The sequence below is a fragment of the Geotrypetes seraphini genome, chromosome 4 (assembly GCF_902459505.1).
Source record: "Geotrypetes seraphini chromosome 4, aGeoSer1.1, whole genome shotgun sequence".
NCBI classification, from domain to species: domain Eukaryota; kingdom Metazoa; phylum Chordata; class Amphibia; order Gymnophiona; family Dermophiidae; genus Geotrypetes; species Geotrypetes seraphini.
This window is the reverse complement of record NC_047087.1, coordinates 35323651-35346031: the sequence shown is the minus strand read 5'-3', so window position 1 is coordinate 35346031 and position 22381 is coordinate 35323651. Positions and strand designations below refer to the sequence as shown.

The following is a 22381-nucleotide window of genomic DNA, read 5'->3' as shown; positions in this document are numbered from 1 at the left end:
TTATATGCAGGTACTTTCTCTGTCCCCAGTATGCTCACAATCTAAATTTTGTACCTGGAGCAATGGAGGGTTAAGTGACTTACCCAGGGTTAAGTGACTTACCCAGGGTTACAAGGAGCTACAATAGTAATGGGCCACAATTCCCCCAGGTTCTCAGCCCAATATTAGTGGAGGTATTTATCGTTCTCCAAAGACCAAGCAGGACAGTATATTAACACACATGAATGGTGTTATCTGACAGAGCCTGATGCGGGAATATTCTTAGCTTCTTTTCTGGAAGCTTTTGTGAGTCTTAATGCACATGTGCACGTGCTGTCTTGCCTACCGTGACTGCGTAGGACCAGCCAGCCAGTCTTGTTTTTTCCATGGATTGGAGTAAGATGCCTCACAGAGCCTCTCTAGTCATGATTATGGCAGTTTTATTTCAGACTTGTCTCATTTTGCTTTTGTAAATGCTACATGGGACCAGTTTTTACCTCTTTCTACCATTTTTTAGTTTCCTTAGATTTTTTTGGCATTTCAGGCTTCCTTTACTTTTTGTGGATTTTTTTTTTTTTTTGCTTTCCCATCATTGAGCCCTTTGATTCTCTTCAGCTATCCTAGTCTGTCTAACCATGCCATTTACTATCCCCACCTCTCCCTTAGAGATCCAATGTACTTCTCCGAATTGTCTTGAATTCAGATACATTGATACACTGAGAGGCCGTTCCAAGCATTCACCACCCTCTCCATGAAAAAGTATTTTCCGAGGTTACTTCTGAATGTATCCCATTTTATCTTAGGGCTCCTTTTACTAAGTTGCGATAGCAGTTTTAGCGTGTGCTCAGCGTGCGCTGAATTGCACGCACTAGACCCTAACGCCAGCTAAAATTCTGCATGCACGCTAAAAACACTATCACAGCTTAGTAAAAGGAGCCCTTAATCTTATGCCCCCTCATTCCACAGTTTCCTTTCAGTTGAAAGAGACTTGGCTCATGTGTATTTATGTTCATAGATATTTAAGCATCTCTATCATATTGTTTATTGAAAGCCTCTGTACTGCTGCTAATGATTGTGGGAGTCAATTCAGATTGATATGTATTAGATTCTGTAATGGAGTTACAATTCATGAACGTCTGTAATGGAGTTGTGTTTCCTGGAATGGTTTCAATACAGACATTATTAAACCTGCCTTTCCTCTAAATATACATATTGAGATCTTTAAGTTTGTCCCCATATGCCTCATGATGAACACCACTGACCATTTTAGTAGCCTTCCTCTGGACAGACTCCATACATAATATTTGAAAATAGATCTCACCAGAGTCTTATAAAGGGGCATCAATACCTCCTTTTTCCTACTGGCCATTCTTCAACCTTTTTGGTTACCTTAAGATCATCACATTCTATTACACCCCTCTTCTTTTGTACACAAAAGTTCTTCTCCCCTTAAACTGTACCATTCCCTTGGAGTTTTGCAGCCCAAATGTATAACCTTGCATTTTTTTTGCATTAAATCTTATCTGCCAAATTCCGGACCTTTCTTCAAGCTTTGTAAGATCCTTCCTCATGTTATCCATACCAACTGTGAGGGATCTCATTAGATTTTTTGGTATTTGAAAGATGGGTCAATGGTCTAACGACTGGATTACTTGCTCAGTGGTATAAAGCAAATCCAAAATTCAGTGGTCTTGTTAAAAACAGCCATGTTAGGATTTAAAGCAAAGTTGAAATCCATGTGGGAACAAACCAGCAAAGTTTCTGTGAGCAGAGCAAGACTGGAGGAGAAAGACAGATTTATGGAGAAGCTCGACACATTGATGGGCATACTTACCTGCAAGTGTGAAACAAAGAGTTGTACTGATGTGGGATGCAATTCTGCCTGTCAGTGTAATACACATATTTTGTGACTGCAGCAGAGAGATGATTCCTGTGATTGAATTAGTCTTTATAAAAGGTCAAAGAGAGAAAGTTGGGAGTGTTGGACCTCATCAGATTGGACCAGTCGACCTCCCTAAGACCTAAAGACAAGAACTACAGAAGGAAAGGCAGGCAAAAAGGAAGGAGGATGAAAAAAGTGGGGAAAAAAAGAACAGAAGAGCAAGAGACTGAGAGATCTGTGCTTGAAGTAGAACAGGGAGATTCAGATGACATAGCAGAAGAACCAATGGAGGAAACTTCTGTTACTCTAGAGCAGTGGTTCCCAAACCTGTCCTGGGGGACCCCCAGCCAGTCAGGTTTTCAAGATATCCCTAATGAATATGCATGAGAGAGATTTGCATATAATGGAAGTGACAGGTATGCAAATCTCTCTCATGCATATTCATTAGGGATATCTTGAAAACCTAACTGGCTGGGGGTCCCCCAGGACAGGTTTGGGAACCACTGCTCTAGAGGAAGCTAGGAAGAGGCCAAAATATAATACTGAGGATATAACCAACATAACCCTTTCCAGTTTAAGACACCATACTGGACTGAGAGAGACAGCAGAGATTGCTACTGCTGCCTAGATTGATGCAGGACTTGTCATTCACTAGGACATTGCTTTGGTGATTGATCACAACAAGGTGAAGAGGGCTCTGGCGAGAATAATGAAAACGGATGTACAGTTTGAGGAGGAACTGCAGCAGAATGACGTCAGTTGCATTTTTTTTAAATTTCTTTTATGGTTGTCGTGATGATACCAGGATCATGTTAAAGGCAAAAAAGAATGACAAAATGTGTTCAGGTATGGTGAAAGAGGAACGTTACACAGTTTGTATGAAGCCAGGAGGCAGATATCTGTGACATTTTGATCCTGCAAATGCAACTAAAGAGAGGACTCGTGCAGAAATAATTGTTGTTATCCCAGGACAAGCAGGCAGCATATTCTTGACTGATAGGTGACGGCACCGACGGAGCCCCGGTACGGACAATTTTAGAGTGATTGCACTCTAAGAACTTGGAAAGTTCTGGTAGGCCGCACCGCGCACGCGCGAGTGCCTTCCCACCCGACAGAGGCGCGCGGTCCCCAGTTTCTTAGTTTCCGCGGAGCTAAGAAGACGCGTTTTTCAACGGCTGTTGAAATTTTTTCTACTTGCCTTCCCGCTCGCATAAACCTTTTTGGCTCTATTGCCTTTTTTCTTTTGATTCATTTTTGTAAAAAAAAAAAAAAAAAAAAACTTTTATTTTTTTCTTCATTTTTGGTTTTTCCCCGGCGGGGCCTTCTGCCACCATCGAGGCCTCGGCCTTCGATTTGGCCGAAGCCGTTTTTACTTTCATGCCCCCTCAGCCAGGGTTTAAAAAGTGCCAGCGGTGTGCTCGGCCTATATCTCTCACGGACCCACACAACTGGTGCCTACAGTGTTTGGGTCCTGAGCATCAGGCTTCCACCTGCACCCGCTGTGCTACCTTAAAAAAACGAACTCTAAAAAATCGCCAGATACAACAGCGATTACTGTTCGGTGCCGAGATGTCCGACCCCGTTCCATCGACACCGGCTTTGGCACCTGCTCAGTCGGCACCTTCCTCTTCGACACCGCACCGGCGTCCCAGCATTCAGGTAAGCCGGCTAAGAAGCCTTCCCCGCTAGAGCGTCCTCCGGTCTCGAGTGCAGCGAGCCCAATCCTGCCGACTGTGAGGCGCCAGCGGAAGCGCTCCGCCCCTATTGAGGTGAGTCCCTCGACATCGTGCTCCTCATCTCCGGGACGTCGAGCGGCACCGCAGGTACCGCAAAAGAAAAAGGCGGTACCGGTGCCATCCCTGGATGATCGCATTGCGGCCATCCTCCAAGTGCAGCTCAAGGAGCAATTACAACATCTCCTTCCAGCTGTCTTGGCACCGAACCTTCCGGTGCTGGTCTGCACTGAGCCGCCGGTACCGATAGTGGAACAGCCTGTGCTATCTGCATCCACTATTTCGGTACCGCTTCACTTGACCTCATCGGTATCGATGCCAGTCCTCGCACCGGAGCCGAGAGCTCAACATCAGTCGGTACAGACTTCGGCACCGGTGCCACCGATTACATCTCCGGGTTCCATATCGATGAGGTCGGGTAAGTCGGTGCGCAAAACCCGACACTTAGAACCATCTACCCCAGAGTCTCGGGACCGTACTTCCCATGTCAGGGATCCTGATCTGTGGGGAGATTCAGAGGAACCCTTCCTCTCTGAGGGTGAATGTTCCTCAGATGAGGATGATTCTGCTGTACCTGACCCATCCTCTAGGCATGACACTACATCTTTCTCGTCTTTTTTGAAAGATATGTGTGACTCTCTGTCTATTCCTTTGGAGGCTGAGTCCAAAAAGTCTAAAGCCTTTTTAGATGCCCTTGACTTTGACCAACCCCCAAAGGAATTTTTGAAGCTCCCTCTTCACGACATCTTAAGGGAGACTTTCTACAAGAATCTAGAGACTCCCTTAACGATCCCAGGTGCTCCACGTAAATTAGATTCTTTATACAAAGTAATTTCCATTCCTGGATTCGACAAGCCTCAGCTTCCACACGAATCACTACTGTGGAATCTACCCTTAAAAAATCCTCAGGAGCTAGTGTATATGCTTCTGTACCTCCTGGCAGAGAGGGTAAAGCCATGGATAAATTTGGTAAGAGGCTCTACCAAAATGCAATGTTGACTAACAGAGCTGGTAATTATGCTTTTCATTTTTCTTTCTATCTTAAACATCTCCTTACCACCATGGCTTCATTTGAGAAGTACCTTCCTCAACGCAAACAACAATCTTTTCACCATTGGAAAAATAATCCAAATTATAGTTATTGGATGCTAGGGAACATCGTGGGGGTCAGCACTCAAGAAAAGGATCTGGGTATCATCGTTGACAATATGCTGAAGCCTTATACCTAATGTGCGGCAGCGGTCAAGAAGGCAAACAGGATGCTAGGAATTATTAGAAAAGGGATGGTTAACAAGACTAAGAATGTTATAATGCCTCTGTATCGCTCAGTGGTGCGACCTCACCATGAGTATTGCGTTCAATTCTGGTCTCCTTATCTCAAAAAAGATATAGCAGCACTAGCAAAAGTTCAAAAAAGAGTGACCAAGATGATAAAGGGGATGAAACTCCTCTCGTATGAGGAAAAACTAAAAAGGTTAGGGCTCTTCAGCTTGGAAAAGAGACGGCTGAGGGGTGTAGAACCACAAGTGCATCCACCAAAGGAGAGATTTCTTGATGTAAGGAGGAAGTGATATGTGATGTGAGAAGGATTTAGATTTTTGATTCCAATGGAGTTTTAGTGGATGGATATGGAGACATGGGTGTGAAACTAGAGAGAGCAAAGTTGCCATGTGCCCCAGCAGGCGTAAGGTTTGTTGTTCTGATAGAGGTGTGGATTCTCTTAAGAACACTGTGTCTTTCTTCTGGAGGCTGAGCTTTTGCTGTGATGTTGTTGATGCAAGCACCTATGAATGTGAGTGCCTGTACTGGTGTGAGAGATGACAATTCGTAACTGATAAGAAATCCAAGGGATAGAAGAATTTGAATAGTGTTGTGAATGGTGATCATCAGTCGTTCTCTGGAATGAGTTACTAAAAGCCAATCGTCGAGGTATGGGAAGACAAAATGGTGTTTCTTGCAAAGATGTGCTGCTACTACTGCTAGGCACTTTGTGAAGAATCAAGGAGCCAAAGAGAGCCCAATTGGTAGCACCTTGTAATGGTAGTGGAAATCGAGAAATTTGGAGAAACTTCCAATGGTCAAAGTGAATGTGAATATGAGTGTATGCATCTTTGCGATCGAGGGCGGCCAGCCAGTCTTTGGGTCTGAGAAAAGGAAGAATTGATGGAAGCAAAATCATTTTGAATTTCTCTCACTTGAAGTGTGTGTTAAGCAGACGGAGGCCCCATATTGGTTGAAGGCTATGATTCTTTTTGGGGATTAGGAAAATTTTGGAAGAATATTCCATGGGTTGCTCTTGAAAGGGAACTACTTCTATTGCGTTGTTGTGAAGAAGCTGAATAACTTCTCTTACCAGAAGGGAAATATGGTGATGAGGAATCCTGAATGGTGGAGGTAAGCTGGAAACTTGGATCTTGGAAAGAAAATTGAGAAGATAGCCTTGAGATATTATCCAGAGGACGCATTTGACAGTTGTGATGCTTTGCCAGACAGGAAGAAAATGGCTGAGCCGGCCCCCCTACTAGTAAGGTATCAAAAACTAGGAGTAGATTTGCGAGCAGGCAACTGGTTTCTCGGAGCCTACTTCCTGTCCCTTTGATGCTTTTTCTGTGAATAAGTAGAGGAATGAAAGTGCTGATATGTGGCTCTAGCATAGGCCCACTCTCTTCTGGGGCAGTACTGCTGGAAGAATTGTTAGTGATAAGGTCTTTGATAGGCAGTGGAAGATGCAGATTTATGAAACAGTTGAGAATGATCAACTGAGTGGGCAGATACCTCTTTCAGCTGTGACAGTGTGTCTAACTTTCTCTCTGAAGAGACTGTCTTCTAGGCAAGCTGGGTCTGCCAAATGGACATGGAGGTCTTTCCTAAAATCAGAGACCTTTAGCCATGCTGTACGATGGGCTGCAGTGGCGACCTGTGACAGGGTGAAGTTTCCTGTCACTAGCCAGCCAATAGAGGGAGTCTGAGAAGTGGAGCTCATTGAGAGAGCCTGAGCAGTGGAGCTCATTTGCATAAGATCTGGCAAAGGCTTCTGGGAGCTGTCCTCTAACCCTGAGTAAAGTTTAGGTAGCAGGCCTTATGTGCTTTCGGGCACGCATGGGGGTCTAGTTCGCTTACTGCTCATCCAGATGTGACTCAGTTTCTCAGAGGGGCACTTTGCCTTGTGTCATTCTTTCACTTAGTGGAATCTTAACATCGTTCTTCAGGGTCTTGCAGAAGCCCCATTCGAGCCACTAAATGATGCTACTCTTCTGAATCTGATGATCAAGACTGTCTTTCTGGTCGCCATTGTCTTGGCAGGGCATATTTCAGAGCTTCAAGCTCTTTCATGCAGGGAACCCTTTCTCTGACTTACGGACGCAGGAGTAATTCTTCATACTGTACCTTCCTTTCAACCAAAGGTGGTTTCTGCTTTCCATGTCAACCAGAAAGTTTGTTTGCCTACGTTTCATTCCACAGGCTCAGAGCGAAAAGATCAGATCTTACACAAATTGGACGTCAAGGGAGTCTTGCTCCATTATTTGGAGAGGACCAATGATTTTCGGCTGCCTGATCACCTCTTTGTCCTGACTGCACTGCCTCGGTGTGGTAGGCCAATGTATGCTAATATATGCAAATTTGCCATAAAATCTTTTTTTTTTTAAATGTTGGTTTTCTAATCCTTCCTGTAAAATTTACTGCAGGAAATGGGAAAGAAGAAGTTCTTGTTTATAAATACTATTTCTCACTGATTTCTTCTTTTAACCATATAACCTTAGAAGCTCTCAAACTTTTGAAAATTATTTTTGTTTCACTTCACATTCTTCATTTCATTTAGGAAGCTCAAAAAATCGGCTCATATATTAAAAAAAGAGGAATAATTCTTAATAATGAAAAATAAAAAATAAAATAAAATATAAACTGTGAAAATGAAACCTATAAAAGAGAAAACTTTAGGGGGAACTGTACTAGAATGAAAAGCTTTTGTAACAGTATCCCCTGGGCAGAGCAGTTCGTAATGACTGTTCAAGCTCAAATAGTTTCGCCTGATACATCACATTGTCTCTTAAGTGATCAAAACGTGCTTCAAATAAAGTTAGGTGCTAAGGCACTTAATAAATAAAGATAAGTGACAGTTTATAACTAATTTGTTTTCCTCTTTCAAAAAATCCTCAAGTTCACAAAAGTGTAATAAAGAAAGAGTGTCAGTAAAAAGTGACCATAAATATCATGAAAGTTCAGAAAAAATCCAACTTATCTGGATTCAAAGGAGCTGGATCTATCCATCATTGGCTAAGGTAAGTCCATAGTGTGCCCAACAGAGCTCTGTTTCGCTGTCTTCTTCAGGAGCCGAAGTTCCTCCGATCAAAATCTTTCAAAAAACATTTTGCACTCCAAAGTGAATCAATCTATTCCAAATGAAATGTGAGAGATAAATACTCAAGGAGATTTTATTATCTCTACAGCCCGCACATTGAAAAGTTAACCATATACATTTTCTTCCTTATTCCACTCGCTGTGCACTTGGGGATTTGTTGTCCTGTATTGAAAAAAAAAAGTTAAATAAAGGGTATGTTAAGGGCTCCTTTTACAAAATTGCAGTAGTGAACCCCCACGACAAATGCTCCAAAGTCCGTTCAGTTCTTATAGCCTTCCATGCATTTTGCCACATTAGAATTACTACTGCATTTTTTTTTAAAAAGGGGCCCTAAGAGTAAACTTCTAAAATGTGCATTCATGTAGGATTGCTAATATTAGTGTTTTCTTTCTTCTGCAATATGTTTTGTTTTTAATTTTTGTAAATGTGGGTTTAATTTGTTTTACAGTGAACAGATTCTTAAATATCCTGCTCCTGTTAGAAGAAACATGAAGGAAAATGTGTTGATAGGTACAAATATTTATTTTCTTAGAGACTGAAAATATTGTACATGATATGCATTTGTAATAAGTCAATAAAACCAGTTAAATTGGACTTAGGGCTCCTTTTACAAAGGTGCGTTAGGGCCTTAACGCACGGAATAACGCACGCTAAAATGCCACACGCACTAGCAGGCAGTAGTTTTTCGGGTAGCACGTGTTATAGCTCGCGCTAATCCAGTGCGTGTGCTACAAACGCTAGCACAACTTTGTAAAAGGAGCTCTTAGTGTTTAGATTTAAGCTTTTCAAACCATAAAGAGAGTAATTTTATAAAAGAGTGACTATTTTTAGGCCCAAAGAATGTGCTTTTTAGGCTCCAATTGAGCAATCAGTGCTCTCTGTTGCTCCACTGTTTTGTTTTGGGGGTTTGGGGGGTAGGGGAGTTTCTATCCACACTGCCCCCATAACCCTCTCTTGCTTCTCAGCCCCCATAGGAAGGGACTCTTCTCTTCTCTTAGCCTGCATCTTCTCAACCCACTCATCCCATATCTCATCTAAATATTATTTATTTTTACATTTATTTATGTAGTGTTTTTTTGTAGACAAATCAGAGCTAGTATAAAAGTTCATGGTTAGATTATTAAACAATATTTATGCATTATAATATTTATGCATATAAATGTGTACCTGCAAAGTACATACCATCAAATATTAGCACTTAGCTACAAATTAGGACGTAGCCAGAAAGTGGTTATTCTTTATCTTCCCTCCAGATTGGCACAGACGGATGGATTTACGCTCCTCTGTCAGCAGGTGGAGACTGAGATCACATTGAATTCTAACAGTTCAAGTGGGCTGTGTGGTCCCTCATAGAATCAGTCTGTTCTCAGTCTCCAAAAGGTGGAGTGGTAAGACTGTGCAGTGTTGTTCTTTTTTACTAGGCCTTTCCTTAGAAACTTTTGGAGAGGATAGGCAGGGACTTTTTCTGACCTTTTGTTGTTCGGACTGAGCTTGGGGACCATGGGGGTCCCATTTAACCTCAGGGTGTCACACTTGGGCGGCAAAGACCCTCCTTTCATTCCCTCACCTCCCCAATTTTTATTTAGAGGTGCCTCAGCTGTATGCCATGCCAGGGGGCAAAAACTACAACTTTAAGAGCCAGTGAGGTCTGCTCCTTTAAACATTAAAGTTTAACTGAAAAAAAAAAGTCCTGAGGCATTGCCATTGAATTTTTACTTGTGTCAGTCTGAAGGGAAGTTTCATTCATTAATTTTTCTTCCTTCTAGCAGCTTATACAGAGGTTGAATTGAGCCTGCCTTGTGGTTCACAATGAGCACTTCTTGGCTGAAGAAGTGCTCCCGCTGAGGTCTCAATGCGGCCGATGTGTGCTTGTTTTGTTCGCGGCCGCGCGAAAAGGAACCTTTGTTGGGGTTGGCGTTGGATGCTGGTAGGAGGGATTCTCTGGTGGCTGCAAAGGGAAAGTCAGCCATCGGTGGTGGGGATACCCGAGATTCCCCAACTGCCCATGGATCTAGGGCAGACACAGGCAACTCTGATTCTCGAGGGCCAGAATCCAATCAGGTTTTCTGGATTTCCCCAACGAATATGCATTGAAAGCAGTGCATGCAAATAGATCTCATGCTTATTCTTTGGGGAAATCCTGAAAACCCTATTGGATTCCGGCCCTTGAGGACTGGAGTTGCCCATGTCTGCTCTAGGGCTTCCTCAGAGGCCTGAGGTTCCCTTACCGCCACATTTACTGGAGATTCCCTTGCCATTGTCAAGGGTTTCTGGGGATTCCCTTTTCAGGCCTCTTCAGTGATTTTGACTTTGGGGGAGCTTTTTTCGGCGGGTTATACCACTTTGGTGGGAAACTCCACCATTTTAGCTGAGTCTTCAACTGAGCTCCCACCTAGATTAGAAAGGCAGGAACAGGTCCAGCAGGCCTCTTCCTTTGGGAGGGGGGGTTCCCCAGATTTTGTGCTGGCAATAGAAATATGGCAGATAAAGGCCAAATGGCCCATCCAGTCTGCCCATCTGCAGTAAACATTATCTCTTTCTCTCTATGATATCCCACATCCATATCCCACATTTTCTTGAATTCAGACAGTCTCTGTCTCCACCACGCCTTCTGGGAGACTTCCAAGCATCTACCACCCTTTCTGTTAAAAAAAAAAAAAATTTCCTTAGGTTACTCCTGAGTATGTTACCTTTTAACTTCATCCTATGCCCTCTCATTCCAGAGCTTTCTTTTAAATGAAGGAGACTCGACTCATGCGCATTTACGCCATGTAATAATAATAATAATTTATTCTTATATAACGCCAGACCAGAAATGTTTCTAGGCGGTTCACAACAAATAGAGCTGAACATGCAGTGAAAAATACAATTCATAATAGAAATACATCAAACTGTAAAATATAAGAAATACATCATTATTTTAAAAGCAAAAAGTGCATTAGGATACAAATTTATCAAATAGTTGTGTCATTAATAAAATAGAAATAAGAAGAAGCTCCTAGCATGATTTTTCCAAACCAAACATTCAGTTTAGCAGTTATTTAAACATCTTTATCATATCTCCCCTCTCCTACCTTCCCTCCAAAGTATAAATATTGAGATCTTTAAGTCTGTCCCCATACACCTTTATGAGGAAGATCAAGCACCATTTTAGTAGCCTTCCTCTGAACAGATTCAATCCTTTTTATTGTTCAATATATTTTATTGAGCACAGAAGAACCAAAAACAGATATACAAAATACAACAAGATCAGCTCAGGAATTCTCCCAGAAGCAGTCCACCCCCCCTAATCCACCCCAGCCCCCAATCCCCTCACACATATACCATAAGAGGTACTCCATACAAAGAAAACAAAGAATCATAGACAAAAGGATATTAAACAAAACAGAGTTACATAGGTAACAAGGCTAACAATTCAACAGACGGCTACGGGCCACCGGTGTCATAGTAGACTAAAGGGTTCCCAAGTGCGTTGGAAGACCTGTCCAGGCAAAGAAGAAATATCTTGCACACCTCTGCGCTCCCAGGAGAGGAGTGTAATCAGGTGACAGCGCCAAAGTGAATAGTCTGGGGCCTCCACCTCCATCCACTTAAGCAAGATACACTGTATAGCTGTCAAAACAGTCCAACGAAGGAATGCTGCTGCCCCAGGTCGACGAGGATGAAAGTGTGGGGAGGCACCCAACAACACCAAAGCAGAGCGCTGTATAGTAATGTTTCAAATGCAGAAGGGGGCGTGGCTGAGCCCGAGCGAAATGGTGGCTTGATTCTCATGCTCCCGCGCTGCTCCTCGCATTTCCACAAGCAGTCTACTTAAATCAATTTTTGAAGCGCAGCGGAGCATGGCTACAGTCGCCGTAAGTACAACAAACTACAGTTGCACTTCTTTCGGTCTGCTTTCTTCGTCGGTTGTCGGATAAAAAAGTTGGGAAGCGGCACAAGCCTGAGCCGCTTTCCCCGTCAAAAACGCTGCTCCCTCCATCCACCGGCGATTCGAGTCGCGAGATTTTAGCAGAGTTGAGAGAGCTTAAAGAACTAGCAACGGATACAAAGGCATGCACAGACAAAATTAATGAAAAAATAACGAGCATGTCTGCAGACTTTACACAGCTTCAAACACGTGTAAACACACTGGAAACCAAAATGGAGGCTAGCACATTACAGGTGAATGATCTCAGGAAGCAGGCCACCCGCATTGCTACATTGGAGAGAGACCTGGAAGATAGTAATGACCGGTCTAGAAGATGTAACATCCGTATCCTGGGGCTTCCAGAGAATGGCCGAGATGGTGAGCTTATTAAACACCTAGAGGCTTTAATTCCTCAGCTCCTTGATCTTACTTTCCATCGGGAATTTGAAATTGAGCGAGCCCACAGGGTACCCTCCTCTTCAGCCGGAGACCGTCGCCCCAGACCGGTTGTACTCAAGCTACTTAGATACCAACACGTTTTGGAGATCATGCAGCGGGCAAAGATCAGAGCTCCAATCAAGCATGAGGGACCCACCATTTTATTTGTCCCTGACCTGAGTAAAACTACTGCACGCCGACGCAAGCTGCTTCTCTCCTACAGACCACAGTTGAAATCTCTAAATGCAAGATTTGGCTTACTCTACCCGGTTCGCATGAGAGTAACACTGAATAATACAACCAAGGACTTCATTAACCCGGAAGAGCTGGCTTCATTTATTGAACTGCACTCACCTACCCCAATAAATCAGGTTTGAATGTCTGATAATATGGCTTATCACATGTTGCTGTATTAGATGATGTTATTCTGTCTGCACTACACATTATAGCCTTTTACTATATTATATGAGACTAATGTGACGCTATTAGCTCCTGCCAGCGCAATGTTATGCTGTTAACAACTGTTTGTATGTTGAATTCTGACACTAATGAGGGCACGTTGGGATCTGTCTGCCATTATGGCTCCCTCAGCTACACTCACATGGTTATTATATAGCAGTGACTGTTTTGTCACTCTTCTCAGTTCAGGGTGTTTTTCACTGGTTTTGGTCTATTATTTTTTTATGAGTCATATACTGATGTGGTTCCTTTCTCACTCCTGGTCTCACCTAATAAGCTTGTATTACTGGTCACCTTTTACATCTGCTTATCATTGTCTCATGCTCTTATGTCTTTTTCATAACTGCAATGTCTCTTAAAATTATATCTTTAAATGCAAAGGGTCTTAATAACAAAATTAAGTTGAAAAAAGTTTTAACATATCTTGATAATCTTAAACCTGATGTTATAATGTTACAGGAATCCCACCTAGATGCTTTTGCTTCAGCTAAGGTTTCTCTCCCATGGGCCTTGCCCCTATATTATTCTCCTGCCATTGATAGAAAGGGTGGAGTCATTACTTTGATTCGGATATCCAGTAATATTTCCATCATTTCCTCCTCAAATGATCTCAATGGTCGCTGGGTTAAAGTCACAATTAATAGCGCAGGTGAGGTATATTGCTTATTTAATCTGTATGGTCCGAATCTGGATAGACCAGATTTTTTTCATTCTGTGTATGAATATCTTCTGGATGAATCCACGGCCAGTCTGGTTGTTACTGGAGACTACAATCTGGTTTTGAATCCTAGTATAGATAGAAAATCAAACTGCACGTATAAGAAAACCAAAGCTTGGTTTGCCTTACAGGACCTCATAACTGATGTTCACCTTTTGGATATATGGAGACACCTACACGCTGACACAGAGGCCTTCACCTTCTTCTCTCCCCCCCATTCCTCGTACTCGAGGATTGATTTTTTTCTTGTGAGCGAATCTTTGTGTTCTTCCATCACGGATGCATCTATTCTACCAATCACTATATCGGATCATGCGGCCATTGCAATTCAATTAAAAGGCAATGTTTCTTCTCAGAAAACTCGGCAATGGCGTTTCAATAATGCCCTCTTACAAGATGAACAGTTTTGTGAGTTGATAAGATCTAGAACACAAGAATATTTCCAGCTTAATACTCCTGCACAAACTTCCTGGTCTTGCTGTTGGGATGCCCATAAAGCTTTCATCCGAGGTATCATAATAACCTATTCTGCTCATAAAAGTAATCAATTGAAAGAAGATCAACAAAAACTGGAAGATGAAATTAGAAGCCTAGAATCTCAACATCAACAAACACCTTGGAACATAGACCTCCTGCTTAGATTGAACAGAACACGCTTCCGCTACAACTCAATCTTAAGTAATAAGGCCTCACATGCGATATTTCAACAATCTGCATCTTACTTTGCTGAGAATAATAAATGTGGTCATTTATTGGCTAATCTTCTTAAACGACGTGAGGCAAAATCTAACATTGCCTCCATCAAATTGGAATCAGGAGCCGAAGTTACCGGAACTAAGGCCATCTCCCAAGCATTTATGACATTCTACAAATCACTATACACTGCTGAATCAAGTAGCCTGCAATTGATTTCCGAGTTCCTGGCAAATATTCCTCACACCACCTTGGATGAGATTGACAATGAATATCTCAATGAGCGGATTTCACCGTCTGAAATATCCCTGGTTATTCACTCAATGGCTCTTAAGAAATCACCTGGACCAGATGGCCTGACGGTCGAGTTTTATAAGGCATTTCAAGAGATCTTCATCCCGTTTTACCTTCCTTTTCTTGAACATCTCATTTCTACAGGTGAGGTCACCAGCTCTTTCACCGAAGCTACCATAATTGTGCTGCCAAAACCGGGTAAAGATCCACGTCATCTTGCCAATTACAGATCGCTTTCTTTAATAAACGTGGACGCAAAAATATATGCTAAACTATTGTCAAATCGATTGCAGCGAGTCATAACTAAACTAATACCATCAACTCAAAGTGGTTTTGTCAATGGCCGGTCATCTAGTGACAATACTCGAACATTCTCACATGTCATAGCTCAAGCACAAAAACAGAAAAAAGAATTGCTAGCAGTTGGACTGGATGCAGAGAAAGCCTTCGATCGTATTGAATGGCCACTACAGTGGCACCTAAAACTCCATTGGAATCATCTACTACAAAGAGCTTCCTTTTCTGATCCCTTGGAATTGGAAGTGAAATGGTGTGAAATGGTGCAACTTACCTTCTGATGCAATAGATTGGGTGTCCCTATGGCAAATTTTTTTCAAATCCATTCGCTCAGCCTCTCTATTACAATCCATATTCTTTCTTTTGCACAGAGCAGTTTGGACGCCTATATTGTCACACAGAATAGACCACTCAATGTCCACTCTATGTTGGTCCTGCACTACCTCTGATGGTACTATAGAACACCTTCTTTTTTCATGCCCACTCTTAAAGGATTATTGGAATAAAGTGTGGAATATTATATGTGACATATTTGACATCAAAGAGTCTCTGACCTATCCTATACTTATCATAATGTCACAAGCGATCGCTACACCCATGCATTCCGATAAAGCTCGTTTAATTACTATTATGCTATCTCTGGCTATACAGACCGTGTTGTTTTGCTGGAAAGATTTTACTAAAATAGATTACCATATGTGGTGGAATGCTCTCTGCCTTACAGGGAAATATGAAAAAGTATATGCGGAACGAACTAACTCCATGCCTAGATTCCTGGCTAGGATAAGTTGCAGCTGTACTCACTCGAGGAACGCAGAGAGAGGGGTGACATGATCGAGACATTCAAGTATCTCACGAGCCGCATCGAGGTGGAAGAAGATATCTTCTTTTTCAAGGGTCCCGCAGCAACAAGGGGGCATCCGTGGAAAATCAGGGGCGGGAAACTGCACAGGAACACCAGGAAATTCTTTTTCACTGAAAGGGTGGATGATCGCTGGAATAGTCTTCCACTTCAGGTTATTGAGGCCAGCAGCGTGCCTGATTTTAAGGCCAAATGGGATAGACACGTGGGATCTATTCACAGAGAAAGGTAGGGGAGGGTCATTGGGGTGGGCAGACTAGATGGGCCATGGCCCTTATCTGCCGTCTATTTCTGTTTCTAAGGCAGAGAGGAGATATAATGATGGATCTGCAGATAGGCAAAGCTATCTGAAGGAAGAAGAACAAGTTCCTCACATAGCTGGTCAAAAGATTTTATCCTGCCTTCATCATCGACTAGATGAAGCAAATAACAAATCCCCTTTGCTTTCCAATGCACAAAATTAGCATTATCAATCCCAGGTGAAAAATGCATATTAAAGCGGAGCGGTAAAAAGGGAGATATAGTGGGGCTAAGTGAATGAAATTTGCAAACCCAGTGCCAAACCCGTCGTAGTGGGCAGTGCAACAAGGCACTGGGTGCAGGCCCCCAGTTAGAAAGTAAAGCAGAGTGAAGAAAGGCACTAAAGTGAGTAGCAGTAAAACAAGAAAGTTCTAAAGAAGTATTAGTAAACGTGGAGGTGCCGCAAAAAAGATCATTAATATGACGCATGCCACAAGCAATCATTAAGAAATAAAGATTTAACAATCCCAATCCTCCCTTATACCAAAGGGAGGCCGCTCTCCGACAGGTAATGCGAGCGCGTCATCCCTTCCAGAGAAACCTCTGAACCATACGCCCAAGCTGCTTTTTATCACGGGAAGACAGATAAAGAGGGAGAACCTGAAAGACATACAACCACTGCAGAACAATAAGCATATTATAGAGACTCACCTGGCCCAACAATGAAAGCAGAAGACCCCTCCACAACTGTAGCCGGTTCCCAAATGTAGAAAATAAGGGGTCCGCATTCAAAGAATATAATCGGGAAAGATCAAGAGGGATACGGACCCCTAAGTATTTTAACTTTGACTCCGCCCTTCTCAGGGGAAACGTCCCCCTCCAAGCAGTGCGAACCGCCATACAAGAGGGCAAGGCCATGGACTTGTCTAAATTCAAGGAGAGGCCAGAGTGGAAGCCAAATTCAGAAATGAGATCCAACGCACAGGGTAAAGAAACCTCAGGATCAGTGAGGATCAAAAACATATCATCTGCCAAATAAAAGGGAAAACGCCAAGAAGGAGCACGCGTATAGGCGGGATCGAAGTGGATATCAATCCATATCGGAGTATGATCAGAAATATTCAAAGGGCCAATCTCCGCCGAGGACACGGATGGAAACAGGCCCGAAGACACAAAAAAACATAGTCAATCCGAGACCAAGTGTTATGAGCACGAGAGAGATGAGTATAGTCCCGAACTTCAGGATGTAAAAGGCGCCAAGGGTCAACCACGGATAGAGTGTCACAAAAATCAGCCAAAGGCTGGCCTCGAGCCCCCAGTGAAGAAGACAAGGTACTCGACTTATCAGCGTTGGGATCACTAACCAAATTAAAATCACCCACCAGGAGCAAAGGATCACCAGGATATCTGGCAAGAAGAATAACCAAGTCCCGCAAAAAAGAAGATTCAGACGAGTTAGGCCCATAAACCACCAGCAACAAGTAACTCCTGTCCCCTAACGATATATGCAAAAGTAAATAACGACCATCCAGTGATTTATCAAGAACTTGAACTCCCAGGGGCGAAGACCTTTGTAACAACACCACGACACCACCATGGCGCCCAGGGAAGGATGCAAAATAAACCTCACCCTCCCACGAACAACGTAACTTAAGGTGTTCCTCATTTGTAAGACGAGTTTCTTGTAAACAAGCGATATCAGAGTGTTGACACTGGAGAGCGGCCAATATTTTAGACAGCTTGATCGGAGACGTGATTCCCCCAACGTTCCAAGAAGTTAGCCTAAACGGTGAACTTACATCTGTCAGAGAAAGAAAAGAAAGTAGCCAAGCAACAAAAGGTACCACAAAATCAAGACCCCAGGAGCCCAGCCTCCCCCAGGACCATCAATCATAAGAAGATACACACCACTGAGCAGGAAGGGGGAGAGGGCCAAGAAGCCATCTCCCCAAAAATGTTGTAGAGGAGTACCCCAAAGAAGGAGAAAACACAAAAGGAGTCCCAAAGTCCCCATAAAAAGTAATCAGAACAACAAATACCTGGAACCCCAGAAACTGTACCAAGAAATAAGTGAGAGGAGAACCAACCCACCCCCAAAACCCCACCCTTCCCTCCCCAAACACCCTCCCCAAACCCAAACCCTCATACTCCCTTCCATAAACTCACACCCCGTCCCACAAAAGCGGGACCGAGACAGAAAATCATGTTCAGATGTGAGCAGGGCCCCAGACCCCCACCCCCACCCCACCCAACACTCCCAAACCTGACTCAAAGCAGAAAACTCCACACACTCACGAACCCCACCAACCACACCACTCACACACCTCTAAGAGCTACCTATGCCCAGCCATCCACAGCCAATCATACAATCCCCAAACACCCCTAACCCAACAATCACACTAGCTAAAGGAATAAACAGCAAATTCAAAGATAACAGTCCCAAGGAAAAGGGGAACATGCACACTGCAGGCGCAAGAGCCAACAACCAGGCTCCAAATAAGACACCGCAAAAGTCAAAGCACCCACAGTCAAACAAAATCAGGTTGCCGAGGAGGGACCAGGCTCAACGGGCAATGCATCCTAAAAGGCCTGAGCGTCTTCCACCGTAGAGTAACTCTTCCACCCAGCACTCGTCCAGATCTTCAAGTGTGCCGGGTACTGCAACATAAAAAGCTGTTTGCGATCAAAGAGTGCAGAACACATCCTGGAGAAACACCGCCGTCGTTCTTGCAAAGCAGGCAAGTAGTCCTGAAATATCTGGAGCGGAGTTCCCTTATAGGTGAGAGTGTTACTCTTCTGTTTATAAGATCTCAGCAGCTCAGCCTTGTGCGCAGAATTGTGCACTTTTATGATAGTGACTCGGGCGCAGGTGTGATACTCCGAGCGCCTGCCCAAGCGGTGTGCCCGATCGAGACACAAGGGCCCCACTCCAGGCGGCAAAGGAAACTAGGTATTCAGCCAGGATTCAAGAGTAGACAAAAGGCGAGAATCATGCACTGACTCAGGTAGACCGATCAGCCGCAGATTATTGCGCCGCGATCGGTTCTCCAGGTCTTCAGTCTTCTCCGCCTGACTCCGTAGTTGGTCTTTAAGAGAAAGGAGGTCGGCTGCCGATGTCATGTGCGTTTCCTCCACTAGTGCCACCCGCGTCTCAAGCTCTCCCGTGCGCCAGGTGGCCTCGGTGAACAGGGCTTCCAATGAGATAAGCTGCCCGGACAGGTGCTCAAAACGCAAGTCCAGCGCACGGACCATCAATGCCGATGAGGCCTCAATGTGCGCATCAGAGAGGGGCAGCACAGATCCTGACTCTGCCGCCACCATCTTGGAGTCAACTTTGGAAGGCCACGGTTCTCTATCCTTTTCTTTTCTGGTGGTCTTCCCACTCATCGCCGGGCTAACGTGTTGGACAAACCTGTCCATACACCGATCCGAGCCCAAGGATTCCCAATATTGATGCTAGGTGAGGCTAGGCGAGGTGGGAAGGATTCCGGGATCCCAGAGCTCGAGCAAGAAATGTCCTGCTTAGCTCAACACATCACAAGACTCCCCCTCCATCCTTTTTATATCATTTTGAAAGTGTGGTCTCCAGAATTGTACACAATATTCTAAATGAGGTCTCACCAAAGTCTTATACAGGATATCAGTACCTCCTTTTTCTTAATGGCCATACCTCTTCCTATGCACCCTAGCATCCTTATAGCTTTCGCTGTCACTTTTTCAACTGTTTGACCACTTTAACCTTTTCCTATCGTGTGTCCCAGATGACGGGACATTCCAAAAATGTTGTTGCCATCGTATGTCCCATGGCAAGGGACATACAATACACATTCTACCTATCATTTGTCCCATCTATTTATTACCAAGTAGTTCGGAGTCTGAGTTGGATAATGATTCAGATTTTGATGCAGAAAATGTAGCGGGCAATAGCGATAATTACGATTGGAACCAGCGTAACATAAAATTTATTACGATATGAAAAGGCTACAGTCATCACATACTATCACACCCAAGTCCCACTCTTCTTTTATGCACAAAAGTTCATCACCCCCGGTCTAAACTGTACTGTTCCTTCAGGTTTTTGCAGCCTAAATGCATGACCTTGCATTTCTTAGCATTAAATTTTACCTGCCAAATTTCAGACCATTCTTCAAGCTTCACTAGGTCTTCCTTCATGTTAGTCATACCATCTACGGTGTCTATTGCAGATTTTGGTATCTAATCTAATTTACAATTTGTGAGTTGCTCTATGTCTAAATAGGTTCAAGGTGACGTACAATTCAAGTAAAGGCAGAGGAGAAGAGACAGGAAGAGGAGTGGGAGGAAGGAAGGTCTAGCGAGAGGTAGAGAGTAGAGGCAAATCTTTCCCAACAGCCCTTCAGCAGTATCGCTTATAAAAATTTTAAAAAGAACAGGCCCAAGAACTTAAGGCACACCACTGGTAACATCCCTTTCCTCAGAGCAATCTATATTAGTAACATAGTTATATAGTAGATGCCCAACCATACCCTCTCTTTAAAATACTGATTTAATTAAAATTTTCCTTCTTAGCTATTTCTGGGTCAGAACTAGAGAATGACACGGTGACGGTTTACCCGCGGCCACCGCATTTAAGCCGCGGGTCACCGCCGAAAACGGGGAAGAAAACTAGCAGTCGCTGCGGTGACGGGGACAAGGCCATTCACCGACCGCGGAAACGGTGAACAGGTTTGTCCCCGCGGGCCAATGTACCCCCTTCTAGGAACCGCTATTTCACCGTGCTCCTCATTTGTCATTTCAACCCTTCCTGCCAATCGCAGCAGAAGGGTACCCAACCCCTCCTGCCGGTCCTCCCAATGGCCTCCCCTAAGATCGCCGGCAGGAGGGTACCCAACCCCTCCTGCTGGACCCCCCTCCAACGAACCCTCCCACCCCGGAACCCCCTTAGTCTTACTTTTCAAGTTGGACCGGACAGCTCCTCGCTCGTCTGGCCAGCAGGCCTGCCTCCGTCCAAATGAGGCGGGCCCGCCCCTCCCCTCCCCTCCCCTGCCTCCCAATGGCCTCCCCTAAGATCGCCGGCAGGAGGGTACCCAACCCCTCCTGCTGGACCCCCCCCCAACGAACCCTCCCACCCCGGAACCCCCTTAGTCTTACTTTTCAAGTTGGACCGGACAGCTCCTCGCTCGTCTGGCCAGCAGGCCTGCCTCCGTCCAAATGAGGCGGGCCCGCCCCTCCCCTCCCCTGCCTAACCCACAGGATCCTAGGGCCTGATTGGCCCAAGCACCTAAGGCCCCTCCTATAGCGGGAGTGGCTTTAGGTGCCTAGACCAATCAGGCCCTAGGATCCTGTGGGTTGGGCAGGGTAGGGGCGGGCCCGCCTCATTTGGACGGAGGCAGGCCTGCTGGCCAGACGAGCGAGGAGCTGTCCGGTCCAACTTGAAAAGTAAGACTAAGGGGGTTCCGGGGTGGGAGGGTTCGTTGGGGGGGGGTCCAGCAGGAGGGGTTGGGTACCCTCCTGCCGGCGATCTTAGGGGAGGCCATTGGGAGGCAGGGGAGGGGAGGGGAGGGGCGGGCCCGCCTCATTTGGACGGAGGCAGGCCTGCTGGCCAGACGAGCGAGGAGCTGTCCGGTCCAACTTGAAAAGTAAGACTAAGGGGGTTCCGGGGTGGGAGGGTTCGTTGGGGGGGGTCCAGCAGGAGGGGTTGGGTACCCTCCTGCCGGCGACCTTAGGGGAGGCCATTGGGAGGACCGGCAGGAGGGGTTGGGTACCCTTCTGCTGCGATTGTCGGGAGGGCCGTTGGGGGGGTCTACAGGAGGGGTTGGGTGCCCTCCTGCCGTGATCGCTGGGGGGAGGGGAGACTTGCAGCCGTAGCCGCGGTCACTATGCTAATCACGGCAGCATTTAAAGTACATGTCGTGTTTGTTTTTGCATTGCTAGCCCCAGGGGTGGTGGAAGATTAGTGATTGAAAAACTGTATGAAAAATAACTATTTTAAATTTAGTGATCAAAATGTGTCAGTTTTGAGAATTTTTATTAATTAATTTTTTCTCTGCGTGTTTTGTTTTTGTATAGTTATTAACTAATATTTAACTAAGTTTTAAAGTTTTAAAGAATGTTTCCTTTATACGTAAATAAAGAAAAGTGAATGGGATTGCAGTGGCGGTGACGGGGCGGTGAATGGGGTGGCAGTGGCGGTGACGGGGCGGTGAAGAGGATGGTGAGACGGGGACGGGGCGGTGACGGGGATGGTGAGACGGGGACGGGGCGGTGACGGGGATGGTGAGACGGGGACGGGGCGGTGACGGGGACCAATTTTTTCACCGTGTCATTCTCTAGTCAGAACCCAAAGCTCTGCCCGGTACTGTGCTTAGGTTCCATCTACTGAATTCTCCATCAAAGCTCATTCCAGCCCATCTAAACCATCCCAGCTGTCGAAGCCCTCCACAGCCCATCATCAACCAAACAGCCATATACGGACACTGACCGTGCAAGTCTGCCTAGTACTGGCCTTAGTGTTTCAATATATACTATTATTTTCTG

General features: G+C 44.7%; 1 protein-coding gene across 1 annotated transcript in view; it reads left to right on the top strand.

The window, feature by feature from the left end:
• The window catches only part of TERB1 (telomere repeat binding bouquet formation protein 1), a 239052-nt gene that overhangs the window by 123011 nt on the left and 93660 nt on the right, over positions 1-22381 (top strand). The window contains exon 13 of the mRNA XM_033941426.1: positions 8403-8464. Coding sequence (XP_033797317.1) covers positions 8403-8464 — 62 coding nt within the window. The remainder of the gene's footprint in view (positions 1-8402; positions 8465-22381) is intronic.